The 18438-nt window shown below is 48.2% G+C and overlaps 2 protein-coding genes across 17 annotated transcripts in view; one reads left to right on the top strand and one right to left on the bottom strand.

Moving 5' to 3' along the window:
- The window catches only part of Snx27 (sorting nexin 27), an 80577-nt gene extending 73566 nt beyond the window's left edge, over positions 1 to 7011 (top strand). Inside the window, exons 9-12 of one of the 2 annotated variants that reach the window (XM_021157590.2) lie at positions 1011 to 1160; positions 1634 to 1762; positions 2390 to 2449; positions 2554 to 7011. In XM_021157590.2, coding sequence (XP_021013249.1) covers positions 1011 to 1160; positions 1634 to 1762; positions 2390 to 2449; positions 2554 to 2562 — 348 coding nt within the window. In that variant the 3' untranslated portion in view covers positions 2563 to 7011. The remainder of the gene's footprint in view (positions 1 to 1010; positions 1161 to 1633; positions 1763 to 2389; positions 2450 to 2553) is intronic. The other variant, XM_021157589.2, reaches the window with a different exon arrangement.
- Positions 7012 to 12449: 5438 nt separating this feature from the next.
- Celf3 (CUGBP Elav-like family member 3) overlaps positions 12450 to 18438 on the bottom strand; it is a 14138-nt gene continuing 8149 nt past the window's right edge. For 5 of the 15 annotated variants that reach the window (XM_029475343.1, XM_029475345.1, XM_029475350.1 and 2 more), the window contains 8 exons: positions 17916 to 18059; positions 17648 to 17789; positions 17306 to 17455; positions 16733 to 16882; positions 16299 to 16436; positions 15908 to 16051; positions 15040 to 15176; positions 12721 to 13534 (listed from right to left, as the gene is read on the bottom strand). In XM_029475343.1, coding sequence (XP_029331203.1) covers positions 15049 to 15176; positions 15908 to 16051; positions 16299 to 16436; positions 16733 to 16882; positions 17306 to 17455; positions 17648 to 17789; positions 17916 to 18059 — 996 coding nt within the window. In that variant the 3' untranslated portion in view covers positions 12721 to 13534; positions 15040 to 15048. Of the gene's footprint in view, positions 13535 to 14205; positions 15177 to 15907; positions 16437 to 16732; positions 16883 to 17201; positions 17456 to 17647; positions 17790 to 17915; positions 18060 to 18438 lie in introns of all 15 variants that reach the window. The other 10 variants (XM_029475352.1, XM_021157512.1, XM_029475346.1 and 7 more) reach the window with 6 other exon arrangements.

Genomic DNA, 18438 nt, shown 5'->3' with positions numbered 1-18438 from the left:
CATTGTCTTCTTTTCATCCACGTTGCTCTGATAAAACACTCTGACTAGCAGCTTAAGGAGAAAGGGTTTAATTTTTAATTTAGTTCACCGTTTCCAGGATATGGCCCACCACTGCAGAGAAGTCAAGTTAGCAGGAATACTGTACCCTCAGGAGCAAAGAGAAATGAGTTGATGTGTACATGTACGCCTGTGTTCACTTGCCTTTTTTATACAGACCAAGACCGAGACCCAGGGAATTGTGCCACTCACATTTAGGTTGCATTTTCCAATCATTTATCAATCATAATCAACCAATCAATCAATCATCAATCAGATAACCTCCACAGACTGTGTATAGGCAAGCCCAGTCTAGACAGTTCCCCACTTGCCCTCCTTTCTCAGTTGATTCTAGAGTGTGTTGAGTTGACAATTAAAAAGAGCTACCACACATAGATCTACTGAGACTCGGGATAACCAGGCCACTTAGGAGTTAGTTGGTGGTGGAAAGAAGAAAGCCTAGGTTCTGATTCTAATTGTGCCAATTCTGACAAGTGACCTAGATAAGTTTATCCCACTCTGGGTTCTTAAAAATGAGTAGGTTCTTTTAGTTTATCTTAATTTTAACATGTGAGGTATGGAGTGGTTTTATCTTCATCATTAAGATCAGGGTAATTTTTGAGTATAGAAGAGATGGGAGAAGCTATTATGAAGGTAGGCTAGATTTCCATCCTTTAAGCACAGTGAAAGCAGAGGACCACACTGGCTGTCGTTGTGCTAGTGCTCTTGACCACAGTGTCTCTTCTGTCACATCACTTGTGTACCCTCTTAAAGAGAACTCAGTGTTAGAATTATGAAGGAAAATCTGAGAATGGGATAAAGGAGTATCACAGAGCCTGTCCTACCTCTGGGACAAGTGTGAGATGAGAAGCCAGGTCTCAGGTGGCTGGGTCAAGTACTCTTGTTCGTCTCAGTAACTGCACTGGGCATCAGCATCGTTGAATCCTGGTTCTCCCTTTCATTTGTTTGTTCAGTACCTCAACATGCTAAGGACCTGCGAGGGCTACAATGAAATCATCTTCCCTCACTGTGCCTGTGACTCCAGGAGGAAGGGGCATGTTATCACAGCCATCAGCATCACGCACTTTAAACTTCATGCATGCACTGAAGAAGGGCAGCTGGAGGTAAGAGTTCAGTCTGGGACTGGGCCAGGAGCTCTGTCAACGGACACTCGGATACTTTCTGTGTTTTAGTTCCTCCTTGTGGAGCAAATGAAATGAAAACTATTGATGATAATAATCAGTGAGCCCACATTGATCCTTATTGTACTAGGTCCAATAATTTTAATTATTGTAAGTGTATATGGTGTGTGTGTGTGTGTGTGTGCGTGTGCACTTGTGCCCATGCCATGGTGCATGTGTGGAGGTTATAGGACGACTCTGTGGAGTCATTTTCTCCTTGGTCACCTTTGTGTAGGTTCTGGGGCTCAAACTCAGGTCAACTTGGCCAGCAAGCACTTACCCACTGAGTCACTCCAGCAGCCTAAGTTTCTGTTGTCACAGCCTTTCCCTGATTCCATCAGAGTCCCTTTGCCTCAGCTCCCCAGTACTCTCATACTTAAACTGTAGACCTTACTCTGGTGTTCTTGGCTGTCTAGAACCAGGTAATAGCGTTTGAATGGGATGAGATGCAGCGATGGGACACAGATGAAGAAGGAATGGCCTTCTGTTTTGAATATGCTCGAGGAGAGAAGAAGCCTCGATGGGTTAAAATCTTCACACCATATGTGAGTGGGAGATGGGAGGCATGGGAAAAGTAGATTGGGTTTTGAACTTTGGAAGTAAATCCTAGTGGGAACTAAAGGGAAGGGCACAAGAACCTGGAGCTCACGGAGGCAACAAAGTCAGCTCAGAGGATTTCCTCTCCATTGCCTCACCATAGTTGGTGTATGCTGCTGATTGTTTAAGACGGGGTCTCACTATCTAGCCTTGGCTGGCCTGGAATTTTGCTAATGTAGACCAGGCTGGCTTTGAACTTAAATCCCCCTGCCTTCTGAGTGTTGGGATTACAGGTGAGTGCCACTGTACCCTTGTATGCCCTTCTCCATAGTGTGTCTATAGCCTCTGACCACAAACCTTTATTCCTTTGTTGATGACCATAAGAGCACAGATGAACCACTTGGACATTTTGTCCATCTAGAATTGTGGAATTCACACCCTGTGCAGTGTGTCGTAGTCAGCACTAGGAGGAGCTAGAGAACACTAGATGGTCAGGCCCGTGGTTTGTGGTTCCTGGCAGGATTTTCTGTCCTGGGTGGGTTTGGAAGATGGGATGATAGACTTGAAGTTCAAAGGCATGACCTTGTGCCTGGTCTTGGGGAGTCAGTGAGCATTGCTACCTTTTTTTTTTCCAGTTCAATTACATGCATGAATGCTTTGAGAGGGTGTTCTGCGAGCTCAAGTGGAGAAAAGAGGTAATTCTAAAGAGTTCTTGAATTAATTTATTCCTCTTCTTGTCTACAATTCATGGGACCATGACCAAATATCAGGACCCTCACCTCCATTTCTGTCTTTCTAGGAATATTAGTTAGAGACTGATTATCCAATGTGAGCCAGGACATTCTCCCAGCGAGGCTGGCCTCTGGATGGTGAATGGGCTATGCAAAAAAAGCCCTGCTTCTCCCCTTGTGTAGAGGGTGGACACTGGCTGCAGGCTCTCCCGTCTCTCATGACTTCATGGACCCTCTTCTGCCTGTTTGTTTGATTTTTGTTGTTGTTGTTGCTGCTGCTGTTGTTGTTGTTTGTTTGATTTTTTTAATCAATAACTCTCCATGCTGTTCCTGACCCAGGAGAGCGCCTGTCCAGAGTTTTAGCCATCTGACTGGATAAGTCACAGTAGTGTCTTTCTTCACTAACCAAGAAAATAAATGTGGGAGAAATTTTTTGCTACTGTTGTTTATAGGTGTCAGTGCTGGAGCAGAATTTAGAAAACTGTCTAAATACTTGGCTACTTACTCTGAAAGAAAAATCAGAAAATGAAGAAGTATAGTCAGTCACGTGGAAGTTGGTGTTCTTGCTCTAGTAGAAAGAACCCTGGGCTCTGGAAGTCATCTGGGATTTCTCCTGCTTCTTTTGTCTATGATTTTGGGCATAGCAGCCACCTTTTTAGATCTGAATTGTCTCTTTTATAAAAGAGGAAGACTGAGCCAGGTGGTAAATATTCAGAGTCCTCTGTGATGTGAGCGGCTGTGTTGGGTTGGGATTGTGGAATCCGGTTGTCAGCCGAGTGTGCTGCTCCCATTGTGTCGGAGGCCCTGCTGCTCCTCAGTAACTCTTCTTTTTTTTTCCTTTCAGAATATTTTCCAGATGGCGAGGTCACAGCAGAGGGATGTGGCCACCTAGCCTTTCCTCATCCCTTTATCTTCTCTTTGCCCTCAGCCTCTTAGCGTTTTCGTCTCCCATGTCAGACAGTAACCATTAACACAAAAGAAGAAAAAAAGGAAAAAAAAAGTCACTATGTCCCAAAGTCCTAAGCTAAATATTATTAATAACTTCCTGTGAATTTCCCGTCTCTGGAACTGAGCTGGTAGAGAGCAGGTTGATAGTGCCAGAAGTCCACTGAGATCAGACACACAAGCCCAGCCAACTCGCCAAAGTCATCTTTGTCGTTTGACCCGGGCCTCATACCAACAGACTCTCCTTGTACTATATTTTTAAAACTGGAACTATGAACTCCATCCATTTGCACTGTTCAAGCATATATATGTATGTATGTATGTAAAAATTATATATACACAAATTAGCTGCACGTATATACATATATATTTCTTTTTAAATTTCATATTGATGGCAGTACCTTTTTTAGCTTGTGTTTTTACACACCTTTCACGGAATTCATGACCTCTCTCTTGCTCTCTTTATTTTGAAACAAACTTTAAAAAGGAAAAAAAAATACAGGGAAAATACCTCTCCTCATGAAGGACTCGAAAAGTTTACAACCTGCTTGGGTTTTCTTCCCTTTTTTGTATTGAGTACAGTTTCTGGCTGTTGGTTTGCCAGAGAGTCTGAGGATCGAGGAGTGTAGTGTCCTTATCTTCAAGAGGGTGCTGAGGAGGAGAAAGGCCGTTTCTCAAGAGCAGTTGAGGCTGCAGGGAGTCTAAAGACCTAGAGTCTCGATTCCAAGTCATTTTCCAAGCCATGGTCCATCGATCGATGTGGAGTCCGTCCTCCATCTCCTTCCTGTTTCTTTAGGGTCTTTTATTATGCTTCCTTTTAACTGACCCAAAACAGTTCAGGGTAATCTGAGGAAGTTGTTACAGTAGGAAACTTTTTCTTCTGCAACAGGGGTCGTATCAGGACTAACCCTGACATCAGAGGCACAGAGGTTGGACAGATGGAGGAAAGGGAGGATGGAAGCTGTGCCTCATATTTATAAGGGCCTTACCTCTTCCATTCCTGTCCAGTAACCATCGGTTTTACATCCTCTGTGAGTTCTTTAAACAGTTGTATGTGGAGGGAGTGTCTTGGGTAAACAGAGTCTGGGTCGCTGCCAACCAAGTCAGAGCCCTGTTCATGGCAGCTGAGGGCCCGAGAAGTGGGAGTATGGTCAATTTTAGTTCACCACCACCATTTACTTCAGAGGAGACTGAAGAGAAATCTCTTAAAGAGTTCTTTACCTGGAGCTGGGGCTGGTCCCAGGGCTGAGGCTGGGGCCAGGAGTGTTTGCCTAGCCTGCATAAAGCCCTCAATTCCATCCCCGGCACCACATAAAATTTGGATGTTGGGGTATTGTAGCACACACCTGTAATCTCAGCACGTGGGAGGGGAATGCAGGAAACTCAGAATTTTCAAGTCCACCTCTCAAAAGTAGAAGAGTCCCTTACCTGCTACTGCACTTAGACCTCCTAGGACCTAAAAGCAACATTTGGGACAGAGGCCAGGCTGGCCCTAGAGTAATAGTCTCAAACCTTGAGTGTAAAGAACTCTGAGGTTAGGTACAACTAAAACATCTTTGGAACTCTTTACCTACTTTTCCTTCGATATTGAACCCTCCACAGGCTTCGTCTTTGGCTTTATGTAGCTGAAAGGCAGCCAGAATTGGATGTAGTCGGCAGTGTTGGATTTGGTTTAAAGTTTCTTTCATGCCTTGGTTTTGCAGAGCATTCATTATGAGGCTACTTTTCTGTCTCCATTATTCTGGCAGCCACTTGTCCCAGGAAGGTGTGAACACACCTTTTAGGACAGTCTATCCCTCCCCTCTCCAAACCCGTGGGACCACAAAGTACAAAATATAGTAGTGTTTAAAGTTGAAAAGGGCAATACCTGATTTGGAGGCTTTAATCAGGATCAGCTCTCCCTCTTGGCTTTAATAATGAGTCTGAGTACCTTAAGAGGGAGTGAGTTGATTTCCTCTCCAAGATGCTCTGGAAGCCAGCTGTGTTCAAACTGTAAAAATGGCAACATTGCAGCTAATTCCCTCAGGAAGAGAGCCTTCCAGAATAGAGACAGGGCTTTGGAAGTCCTGAAGAGTCAGCCCCAAATGTGTTGGGGTTAACAGAATCTGTGGGAACATCCTACTTTAGGTAGTCTTAGTACCAGAACACCCAGCTGCAGCAGGGAGCCGGGAAGAGGAAGCTCCCAGGGGCTCCCAGTGGGGCTGCAGTCCTGGAAGAGGAGGTCACAGTGGCCTAGAGGCCCACAGGATCAAGTTCTTTTGCATGAAGCAGTGTTAGATGTAACTACTCCCTCCCCCAAGCCCCTACACTTCCTTTCTCTAATCCCTTCTATGTTTCTTAGACCTGGCTTCTGCCTAGGAAGGCATCTACAGTTTTTTGGGCAGTTTGTCTCTGGGGAAGGGACTTCCCCTCCCGGCTTCACTCCAGCAGAATCTTCCTGGTCTCCAACTGTTGTTTCCTCCATGTGGAGTTTCTGTTCTCTGATACTAAAACTCAAGCGATCTTGACGGAGCAGGAAACTACTTAGTCCCTGAGAAGCCAGGTGCTCTAGGAAGCTTTGCTTGGGCAGTGCTTTGAGCTTGCCGCTCTTTGTACTTTTATTCTGGTCTCCGTCTCTCTGCCTTCCCCTTGCCCTTGCGGAGGCCTCAGCTCGGCACAGCTACAGTCAGTGTTCAGGGCAGTTCCCAGGCCTTGACAGAGCTCTCAGGGAGGAACAAGGTAAATGCTCTAGCATCCTCTTGCCTGGCCCATTTAATTTTATCCTTTAGTTACCTGGGCCAGTAGCTTTGAATTATCCCTTCATTGCTCCAAACCCGATGCCTGAAGCAGCAAAATAGGGCACTGATAAGAGGGAGCACCTCTCTCGCCTTAGAATTTCCAGCTTAAGGGCCAGCTCCTAGAAAGCAGTCTTCTTAAAGGGACCTACATGCATTGGAGTTGAGTTGAAGTCTCCAGGAATGGAGGTCCTTTCTGCCCTCCTGTCCATTCTGCTGGCTTCAGCACACTGCTGCTCCTTCACCAGTTGGATTGGTTGCTTTAATTTCTTTTTGGAGGAGCAGCAGTGTGGCTGAATACTTAGCGCCAGCGGGAGGGAGAATGCTTCTTTAGTCCTCCGTCTTGGATTCTTCTTCATCTAACCCTCAGCATATCTGCCAGGCCTCCTTTACCTGGATAACAGCAGCTTCTTTCTCAGCAGTAACTGAGGGTGCATGGAAATCAGGCTCTGGGGAGGAGCGACACAAGAGGGACTGATCCTGGTAGGAGCACTTGGTTAGCTGCTGACCATGAGTGCCAACTTGTTATCATGCCCCCTTGTAAGCTGCTGAGCTGGGCTTCAGTTTTTCCCAGGCCATGCACACTTATAATTTATTTGAGAGAAACTAATTGTATTTTCACTGCAGTATCTTGTACTTTTATTTGTGATTTACAAAATGTGAAGAGAAAATGCAGAGACCCACTGGCTCCAGTGTTTCTCCAGCCCCTGCTCTAGAGCTAACCACTCTAAGATTGTTTGGTAATGTTACTTAGTGTAATTAATTGTAACATATTCTTTTAAATAAATTGATTTATTGATGAAACAATTCTTTGGTTTCCTAGACTACAAATCCTTTGGGTTATGTGGGAAGAAGTAAAGAGGGGCCTTTGACAGTTGAGTTGGAACAGCTAGTCTGAAAATGAGAGGGGACGTCTAACTGCTTTTCCCAGCTAACCTGGGGAAACAGAGTCGAGGGAGGAAGGAAGGAGCTGCTCTTTCCCCATGGCTCCCTCAGAAACCCCACCTGCTTCCTCACTTCTCAGTTGTTGCACTCTCCTTTGCAAAGTCTTGTGACTATTCACAAGACTCCCTTCACCAGCCAAGCACAGGTAAAACCTGGCAGAGCTTTTGGGACATGGTATGTCCTACCTGACCCCCAGAATATGTGTATCTCATTTATAAGTAACTAGGGAAATAATTTATATCTCCCCTAATGAGTGCCTAAACAATACCATGTAGTCTGGGGTTGTGATCTTCCTCTGATCATGTGCCTGAGAATAAAAGTGGCCTTGCTGTCCTTGGTCTTACACAGAGAACCCAGGTACCAGGCCACCTCCTTACTCAGAAGAGAGTCTGCTCTCCAAAAAGCCTAGCATTGTAGTGGGTCAGACATTTCCATTTTGTGTGACTCATCATTTCATTTCTTGGTATTTTCATAGCCCTTTTACCATATGCTTTGGCCCTTAGTTGACCCTAAGAACAAGGACCACCAAGTTTGACACATTTTGTTTGGATTTGGGTCAAGACATTATTCACAGTCTCATTCACCTAGTACTTGGAATCTAATAAATACTATGCCACTGATCACTAGATATGTTAAAAAAAAAACCTCTTTAATAAAGAACCATAAAAAGGGTAGAATTATAGAGGCTAAAGTAACAGCATTAGTAAATCTATGGGACACTGCCTGTGAAATCGCAGATACAGGAATACTCACAGCCTCACAGGGGAGAGAGGCCCATGAAACACAGTGAAAGATTTCAGTGCTCTAGGGATATCATAAAAGACCCAGGTATGATGGTATATGTGTATAACCCCAGTATAGGACACAGGAGGTTTAGGAGTTCAGGGCCAGCTTCAGCTACATAGCAAGTTCAGGGCCAGCCTGGGCCACATAAGACCCTGTTCTCAAAAGCATGGGGAAGGGCAAGATGGTCCAGTAGGTAAAGATGCTTGCTGCCAAGGCTAACAACCTGAGTTAGAATCCTAGGCCTTACATGGTGGAAAGAAAAAACTGATTTCACACAAGTTATCCTCTGCACACACGTGAGTTGTATTGCACGCATATATACAATAAATATAATAAATCTTAAGATTTACAGATGATATAAGGGAAATCTTAAAGTGCTTTGTAATGTAAATGACTTAACACGAGCAGGATCTCATCAAGCAGATATCGAGCAGTATTGGCCATATTGTAGAAGACCACTGCAGCATGCAGAGTGAAGAAGCGTGGGGTAAGAAAAAAACCAGACTTGTCCAGAGCACAGTGAATAGTTTTGTGTCAGCGGAATATAGGGCATGTTCAAGAATGCAGGAGGAGGTAAGGATTCTCCCAGTCCGTTTTTATAGTGTGTGTGTTGGAATGTGTGTGTCACAGTAAACGTAGGTTAAAGAACAGTTTGTGGGAGTTGATTCGCCTCCCAGCATGCGGAAGAGGGGATGAATTAGGAGACTGGTATAATTATTCTGTTAAGAAGCAGACACAGTAATAACTGAAAGGGAGAAATAGATATAAGGAAAAATTACAGAGACAGAATCTTGTGATTTAACGACACTGAATTTACGTGAAATGGGTGAAGGGCTCCCAAGCTCTGTGTGACTAGAGAATCAAACTATTTTAGGAGTTGAGCCAGGCCAGGTGGATGTGCTGTAATGCCAGTATTCAGGATGTAATTGTAGGATGATCAGGAATCCAAGATCATGTGTGGCTATGTAGCAAGTTTGAAGCCCGACTGGGCTGCATGGGATTGGATTCTATTTCAAAAAATAAAGTGGGAGAGAGCAGTACTTACAAGGCAGAGAGGCAAGTAGATCTCTGTGAGTCCGAGCCAGCCTGATCTACAGAGTGAATTCCAGGACAGCCAGGGCTACACAGAAAAACCCTGTCTCCAAAAACCAAAAACCAAACAAAACCAAATAAAGTATCCTAGAGAGATGCCTATTGGTTAGGAGCTCTGTCCGATCTTGGCAGAGGACCCAGGTTCAGTTCTCAGCACCCACACAGCAGCTCACAGGCACGTGCAACTCAAGCTCCGGGGGGACCCAACCTCCTTGCTGTTTTCTTTGGGCATCAGGCAAATAAATATGCAGCCCCCAAATATACATGTAGACACTCACACATAAAGTTTATCTTAAAGCTGGCCATGGTGGCACAAGCCTTTAATCCCAACAGGTAGGGAGGCAGAGATAGGGGTATCTTTAAGTTTGAGGTCAGGGTGGTCTGCAGTTAGTTCCAGGACTGCCAGGGCTACCCAGAGAAACTTGGTCTTGAAATACCAAAAATAAATAAATCTTAACCAAAAAAGAAAAGCAAAAAGCCCCAAGACGTTGGAGGGAACATGTTTTAGTATTCGACTACTCAGATTTACACACAGTGGGAAATCCAGTATAGATAGCTAGGAGTCACTTTTTTTAAAAACATGTGGGTGATTTGCCTTCTTGCGCAGGTATGTGCACCACATGCATGCCTAGTGCAATGGAGCCCCTGGAACTGGAGTTACAGTATTGAGCTGCCGTGTGGTGGTAGGAACTGAACCCAGGTCCACTAGAGGAGCAGCCAGTGCTCTTAACTGCTGAGCCACCTTCTGCTCCAGGAGTCATTTCTTTTTAGAGATTTTTTTTTATTATGTATGTGTGTGCATATATATGAGTTGGAATCCTCTGGTACTAGAGTTACAGTTGTGTCCTCTGCAAGAATAGTAAACACTTTTAACTGATAAGCCATCTCTCCAGCCCCACTGGTCATTTCTTCATTGTTTACTAAATAGCTCCTAGTGTTCAGAGTACCTATTTAGAGTACTAGCAGTGAACAAGGCAGTTGTCGTTCAGATTTGGCCATGAGTGGGTATATGTGGTAGTGTTTACTAATAGGAAAACTAAGAGAAAAGGTAGCAACTTGTTCTTCCTGAGCAGGTGAAAGGACGCAGTCCACGGAGGGAAGGAGATCTCGCATTTGGCAAGCGGAAGCTGACTCCGGGAGAAGTACAGTGAACCCTGTGTAGGTGCACAGCTGCCATCCCAGAACATGGGAAGTGGGGCCAGGAAGAACAGGAGTTCAAGTCCATTCCAGAAACTGTCCTCCAACTGCCACCGCACGTGCCGGACAGGCTCACCGCCACACATGCATGTGTGTGTGCACATTAAATGAGGCTGAGACCGGTGGTGGTTGTACACGCCTTTAATCCCAACACTCCAGAGATAGGTGGATCTGAGTTTGAGGCCAGCCTATAGAGAGAGTCCCTGAACTGCTAGAACTATGCAGAGAAACCCTGTCTAGAAAAACCTAAATAAATTAATAAGTAATAAGCAGAGAGTGAAAAGTGAGAAAGCTTTCCTAAGAACCAGGATGTGAGGCCAGGGCTCTCCAAATGCTCATATTTAGAGATCGCGTTGAAGCTTGGCCATGAAGGGATTCTTGGATCACAGATACTCAAAGAAGTGAATGGTACGGATCCACACATCCTCACAGTGTATGTGTATTTCCCAGCACTAAAAGTACAGAAAAGGAAGAGTATTGAACTCATCCAGAGTCTTCCCTGCCATGGTCTCGTCAGCTGTAGGTTCCCTTGGGTTTGGTCCTGTCTCTTCTGTTAACATGACACTCTTTTTCCCTCAGCAAGTTATGAGGAGCATACAATAGAGGCAGTCCCTGAGGTGTTACCACATCTGCCTAAGAGCCCAAAGATACCAGGAGTGAGGAGGCACAGTCATTCTGGGAGAGTCTTTTGATCTAAAACTCACCATATTTGTTCTGACCTAGAAACTGTTGAGATAGCTCTGGGGAAAGTTTACAAACACTAACCACCAGCTGCTATTGGCCTTACAGCTGCTTCTTCTCGGTGTGCTGCCAAACGCATGCACACACAACTTGCACTAAGATTTCAGGCTCTTTGTTACTGGCTAAACATCCTGCCTGGAGCCTTACAGTCAGGCTTTTAAGCTTCATTGTCGTTCCAAGGTTACAGCTTGACTGGATGGAGAGCATGTCCAGAGAGGATGAGCTGAGATGGGCTCCCTAAATGGCTGACACCATCCCATGGACCCACACTGAATGAAGAACGATACAAGCAGACTCTGCTCTAGAGCTATAAACAAACCACTTTTCATAAGAACAGCGAGGAGTATGGACTTTACCCCATTCCTGACCCTTACCACATTAATATTTGTTTCTCCCCAACGCCACACGCAAAAGAGTATCTCCATGTAGTGCTGCTTGTGTGCCTGCCTGCCTGATTTCTGTCTGTCCCAGGCCGGCCTCAAACTCCTGAGCCCAAGTGCTGGGATTGCAGCCATTTGCTGCCATGCTCTGACTTCCTTTGAACTATTAGAGGCTGTGCTAAGAAGAGAAGAGCGAGGGGCAGTGGGGTGAGCTGTGAGGTTTGACCCATGGCTGCAGGTTCTCTTTTGCCCGTGTATTTACCCCCTTCCTTCCCCTCGCCACCTTCCTCTTCTTACTTCCTTGATTTCTTTCTCATTTTTCTGTATTGGTGTAGAGAGAGCCATGTACACCCTTGCCAACTGTTTTGCCACTGAGCTACACCCCCAGGCTGCAGTCCTATATTCACTTGAACAACTCTGACAGAGGCCAGATCATAACTGGAGGGGGGCAAGTTTCTAAGGCTTGGTGGGGAGGAGCTACCTACAAGCAGGTGGGTGGTGCTATACCACATGATTGCTGTGGGCCAACAGCAGTTCTTAGGAAAGAAATTGACTTTCAGACCTTCTGCTGGATGGATCACTGCAGCGGCCTGTTTGATACTCTAGAGTTACACAAATGTTCAGCTTCCGTGTTTTTCTCTTTTCTATCATTGTGACCCTGGGAAAAGGAGTTAGCCTTTAAAATATCCAATTCCCTGCCTATAAAATTATATCCTGCCCCACAGGGTCGTGGAGAGTAAGGACATGAACATTATTTTATGGTCGGCACAGGACCATAAACAGCAATAGTATTAAAGCCAGCTCCCAGTGTCCCTGAAGCTACAAGACCCCAACCTTAGAGGGGTGTGGCTGGACACAGGGAGAGGCCTCCTGACCAGTGCTTGCCTCTGCACTCACCTGCAGATTCTTTCCCCTGGGCTTGATGCGGAAGAACATTCTAGAATTAAGCCCCAAAGATGAGCAGGTAGGATCATGAAGTTACGGGCAAGATCTGAACACAGAGAAGGCTTGGCCTTCCACGAAAGTTTTGCCAAACTATAGTCTCTCCCTCCCTCCCCCTTCCCCAGTGTGAGCACCCTACTCTCAACCTTCTACGACTCATGGTTGATGCTTTCAAACGTTTTTTCTTTATTTAGACAGAAAAGACCGACTCTTTAAAAGTAAAACTCAATAAATAAGTTAAGCGTAGAGAACTGTCAGAAATTGATTCCCCCTTCTTATCCTTTACCCTCCCACCCCACCCCATGTTTTTTTCCCTAAAACCTCTTCCTAAAGAAAATGATCAGGTAATAAACCCCTTTAGCCCTCCCCATACCCTCCCCCCCCCCAAATACCCAATTACCCCAAAGCAAAGGGAGAAATCAAGAGAGGGAAAAAAAACCAAAAAAAAAAAAAAAAAAAACCAAAAAACAAAAACAAAATCCAAGGGCAGCATTGTCTAAACTCCCAGAAAGAGAGATGGCAGCGTCTGGCTGGGTGGGCTGAGTAAAGCCCTGGTGGTCATGGTATTTACATGGAGGGGCCAGCAGAGACTGTAAACATATTTAGGGACTCAGGGAGAGGTCTTTTCCTCATGAAAGGAGGGTCTCTGTGACTGACTGGCAGAGAGGCAGCCCTCAGCTCCCCCCCCCCACACACACATACCCTCCTTGGAGGGGGCTCTTGGGGGAGGCAGTGAGTTTTAGGGCTGGGAGCCCGGGGTTTGGAGATCTCCTACCTCTAGCTGAGGGTGGGGAGAAACGTGGGAGCCGGCTTCTGAGAAGACCCTGCCGTGGGGAGAGGCAAGGGGGAGGGCGCTTGGGAAAGAGGAGGGTGTCCTGCTGCCCTTCGAGCCTGCACAGCTACTGCAGGCCACTGAGGGGAGGCAAGGGCCAGCAGTGGGCACAGAGGCTCATCCAGGAGCCTTAGCAGAAGGCAGATGCCCCTGAAACTTCAAGCCTATTCCTTGCTTCCTCACAAAGGCCAAAAGGGCACTGGGGAGGAAATAGGCTTTTGAAGCCAGGGAAGCAAAACCATGGCCCTTCAGAGAGGCAAGATGGTGGGAGTGAGCCAGGTCCTGGGCCCTCGGGCCATGAAGCAGCTTTTGCCCCAGAGTCCAATCAAGGCCTGGGGCAGATGTGCAGAGAAGGCCAGGGCCAGTCATAGGAAGAGGGTATACCGAAGTGCCCCTTCCTCTGGTATCTCCAGACCTGTGAAGGAAGGAAATATAGGTGAAGCACAGGGAAGGTTTCCAGTACTGGTCACAGGTTCTGGGTAAGGTTGGGGTGGCAGGGAGTGATGGCACCTATGATGGGGCCTCCTGAGAAAGGCAGGCCATCAGGAAGGCCTTATCCCAGCAGACCCATCTGCACACCTCCCCATCCCTCCAGCTATGAGGGCATAGAGCAAGGATAGAGAAACAGGGCAGGAGGCATGGAACAGTACGGAAACTGAAGCTATTGGGAAGAAGTAGGTCAAAATGACTGGAAGATAGCTAGATGGGGAGAGAGGCGAAGAAATGAGACAGACAGGCAGGCAGAAGTAACTAGAAGGAAGGTGCTGGGGTGCATGGACAAGACAGACACCCAGCGAGGGGAGCATCCGCAGAGGCTGGGATGACTCAGAGGGGCTTAGGGATGGAGTCTCATGGGTGACACCACTCCCAGCCCTTAGCGTTCTCATTCCTTTTTGGAAAGGAACATAGGAAGCAAGAGAACAATGCACAGACCACAGACCACAGTCACCAACCACTGTTGACCACGCACATCCCGCGAGCTGCCCCGGCCCTGAGCCTGGGCTGGGGGCTGTTTCCCTCCATAGCCCCTCCCCAGATAACAAACAATTGGCTCCAAAGACAACACGCTCGTTCCATGCAACTTACAGGGGCCCGGAGCAGGGGTCCGGGATGGGGGCTTCAGCCGACAATGGACACGGACCCTGGGCTGGGGGCCCCCAGGGTGGGGGGAGTTAAGCAGCCAGGATTGGGGGGAAAGGGGAGAAACAGAAATGTGGGTATTGTTCTTGGGTTGTGATTTTTCAGGTTTGGTCCAAGGGAGATTAAACAAAGTTAGGAAGGGCTACCGGTCTGTGCCCCAAGGTCAGATGGCAGCCTACAATGGGCTGGGGACTCCTCAGTATGATTCCACTTCCTCCTCCAAACCAAGCCACACCCACTCCCATCTGTCTGGTGTTCTGCCCCAAGGTCCACTGCCCTGGGAAAACCACCTGCAGTTCAGGGCAATGGGAACTGCTGTGTCTCCACCTCTTTGGAGATCAGGTTTCAAAACCAAGTGGCTCTGTGACCCTCCAGTTCTCCAAACCAGCCTCCTGGCCCCCAAAACCTACAATACTAATTCCATCCAACCCAAAAGAAAACCAGAAAGAGAAAGACACAGACACATGGACGCTGACCAGACAAACAAGACCAGATACTGTGGAAAACTCTAGGAGCAGACACAGGTGTAGACTCGTCTCCTCTGGGGTGGTTTTGTGTGTGTGTGTGTGTGTGTGTTACATATGCACACACATGTCTATGTGGGTAGAAGACACAACTGACTGAACAATAATAGCTGGGGTAGTGGCCCAAATCCCAGTTCCTCATGTCCAGCATCAGGGTGGGGTGGGTGGTAGTGAAGGGGTAGGGCATTCACTTAAGGGGTCTGGCTGCCGTGTATGGATCCCGACATTGAGTTCACAGAACAGGAGCAGCACCCACCTGAAGCCCTTAGTAGGGCCTGTTTGCATCCTTAGGCCGCTTTAGCTGGACTTTGAGGCGCTTCATGCCAATCTGGAAACCGTTCATAGCCTGGATGGCAGCCTGGGCACTGGCCGGATTGTCGAAACTCACAAAGCCTGAGGTGAGAAGGGCATAAGGCCTGGCCCAGCCCTCCATCGCTGTCCTGCCTGCCACAGGGCCCACTTGTGTGGTTTCCCACCCTACTTCTTCCGGGCATCTCTAATACCATGAAACCTGCCTGGCACATAGTAGGCATTCAGAAATCGTTTGTTGGTGATAGATTTAATGAGTGAATCCAGTCCAGCCATTCACACAAACTAGGATGTACTTTCCAGTGTTCTTTGAAGTGGCCCCTCCCTCAGCCTGAGAGCCCTCAAAAACATTCTTTTTGGAAAGCACATAGGTGGTTTTTGAAACAAGGGACTGTAGGAAGCTTCCAAAGACAGGAACGCAACAGAAAGAAACCTATGTCCTTTTGAAATCTAGTTTCTCCACACTACATGAAATGAGGTTGGGTTCTGTGTGTGTGTGTGTGTGAGAGAGAGAGAGAGAGAGAGAGAGAGAGAGAGAGAGAGGGTAGGGGGGGATAGAACCTAGGACCTCATGCCACTAAATGCATTCAGATCTCTGCCCCAAGGCAGATGAAGTTGTGACTTTCCTAGGCTTGAGTGGAAACTGTATGGGATGGTGGGTGTGTCAGAGATGGTTCTTTTTTTGGCCTTGGATACACAGGCTTTCAAATACAGACTTTGTTGAGGCCCTAAATGCCTTCAGATGTGACGAACTTAGTCCTAAGAGTTCAAACAAAAATGTCCATACTCTGTCTTTTGGATCATCATATTCTTACCAAAACATTTGCTCTGATTGGTGGCCCGGTCAACAAAGACTTTGGCTGAGATGACATGACCAAAAGGGACAAACATCTGGAGGATCTCTGAGTCTGTGAACTCCTGGGGCAGGTGGTAGATGAAGATGTTGCAGCCATCAGGGCCTGGGTGGCAGCAGAGACAGAAGGGGTAGCTCAGAGACTGGGAAGTGCAGACTGCATTGGCAGAGATGGGAGTGACAGCGGCCACCAATCCTGGCCCCAGCAGTGTAGGCCAGGGCTCCCCACTCCTTCAGTCCTCACACACAGGCCCAGAGCCTGGGAAAGAGCCATTGGGAGTACCCAAGCCCACACATGGGTGTTCTTATCCCTGCAGGTTCTCAGCTATCAGGACCCTGCCCCAGGCTGGCACCTTCCCGTTGCTGCTGCTGCTGTTGCTGCTGCTGCTGCTGCTGTTGTTGCTGAGGTGGTGGTGGGGGCTGCTGGGCGACCAGGGCTGGAGGCTGCGGGAACGCAGGTGCAACCAGGCTGTAGGCTGCGGGGTACGCTGCTGAGGTGGTGAAGACAGAGAAAGCCAATGGGGTTCCCCTGACTCAGCACAACCAACCTAGTCTCCCCCCTCAGCCCAAACCAGTGGAATCCACAGGCCTAGAAGATGTCAGGGATGAGGCTTCCTCAGACAAATCCTGAGTGTGTGCCACTCTCACAAGCACAGCTTCTCATGAAGGCCCAAGGGTGTGGTTGGCAGAGACTGGAGAAGCTCAGACTATCGTTCCTAGGGTTCCTAGGTGGGTTTCCCCATGCTAGTCCGCCCACCTGGGCAGGGCCTGGGCTAGAGAGCCTCACCTGTGTAGTGCTGCATTCCTGCATAGGCCTGCTGGAGATGGTCCACGGGGGCTGCTGGGCTCTGGGCTGCAGAGAGCATCACAAGCCATGAGTGGGCCTGGGACATTATGGGAACCCCGCCAGCACTTCTCTCAGCAGACAAAGCCTCATCTGGGGGGTGGGGTGAGATGAGAAGGGAAATGCATGTGGCAGTAGGAAAGGGGTAAAGTCCCGAGACTGACATGCCACTTTAGTCACCTTGCTAAGCCTCAGCTGCCCTAGCCAAGAACCCAAAGAATGCCTGAGCTCAGTAGCCATGCCTTTAATTCCATACTCAGGGAAGAGCTAGGCAGATCTTTTTGAGTTCAAGGCCAACCACACAAAGAGACCCTGTCTCAAAAAAACACTTTACAAACAAACAAACAAGTAAAGAAAGGAAGGGAGGAACCCGAGGAGCATTTCCGCCCAGGAAGAGAGCAAGAAAAAGCACCTTAAGCCCTGAGGTTGGAGAGGGAAGGTGAGCCATGGCTGCCAGCAATGGGAGTAGTGGCCCGGGTGGCTGATGGAGCAAGGTGGGCAGGCAGAGAGCCCCACCTGGGTAAGGGTGAACCCCGTTGGTATACAGAGCATCCGGGGCAGGCTGCCCTGTAGGCTGGGTGGGCACTGGGCTGTAGCCGTTGACGCCCAAGGCAGCAGGGATGGCAGAGACGGGCGTGGCAGCAATGGCAGGAGGGGTGCTGGCTCCTAGGAAGGAGAACATGACAGCAACAGAGCAGAGAGGCAGGCACACAGATGCAGAGAAAAACTGGGGGGGGGGGTCAGAGTAGAGCAGAAGGTCGTTCTCTGGCCCCTGAGCACCTCCTGTACCCCATGGTTTCCCCTGGTCTCTGTCACCATGTTGTCATTCCCTGCCCAGCTGCCTAGCACAGGCCTTACCTGAGGATGGAGTGATGGGGGTGGCAATGAGGCCATTGGCACTGATGGCAGCCATGTGCTGCATCTGCACGGCGGCCATGGTGGCCATAGGGCTGAGGTAGGCACTGTGAGCTGCTACCAGGGCCGCCTGCTGCTGCATCAGCTGTGGGATGGGGAGAGGAGAGTAGGGCCTGGCCCCCAGCACCCCTGCTTTGGTGTTTAGAGGGTGGTTCTGGAAGGACATGGAGATGAGCAAGATCTAGCACTGCGGGTGGGAGGGTATGCTTACGGCCTGGGTGTAGGCGCTGTAGGCTCCAAACTGGAGGGCGATAGGGCTGAACATGCCCAGCTGGGTAGCCACCTGCTGCATTCGACGGAGACCTCGCTCCTTCTCTGTGTCAGCAAACTTTACCACCAGGCTGGATGAGGCACCCTGGGCATGGGCCCCACATGTCACAGGAAGAGTCAGAATCTGCTCCCTGGGGGCCTCATCTGGCCTCAGGCCTCCTTGGGAGCACAGCCATTACAGTGCCCAATCCAAATGGGGAGACCCTAATCCCACCACCTCCCTGCAATGGGATATGTAAAAGGCTAGATAGAATTGAGGAATGTGAACCTAAGTTAAAAAAAAAAAATACCCAAACTGAAACAAACAAACAAAAAAACCAAAAAACCAAAAAACCAGACAGGCCTGTGGAAATAGAAAGGGTGGCACTGGCCGGGCGTGGTGGCGCACGCCTTTAATCCCAGCACTCGGGAGGCAGAGGCAGGCGGATTTCTGAGTTCGAGGCCAGCCTGGTCTACAAAGTGAG

This window comes from Mus caroli, chromosome 3 (assembly GCF_900094665.2).
Source record: "Mus caroli chromosome 3, CAROLI_EIJ_v1.1, whole genome shotgun sequence".
Classification (NCBI taxonomy): domain Eukaryota; kingdom Metazoa; phylum Chordata; class Mammalia; order Rodentia; family Muridae; genus Mus; species Mus caroli.
Note: the sequence above shows the minus strand (reverse complement) of the source record. Positions and strands in the feature narration are given on the sequence as shown.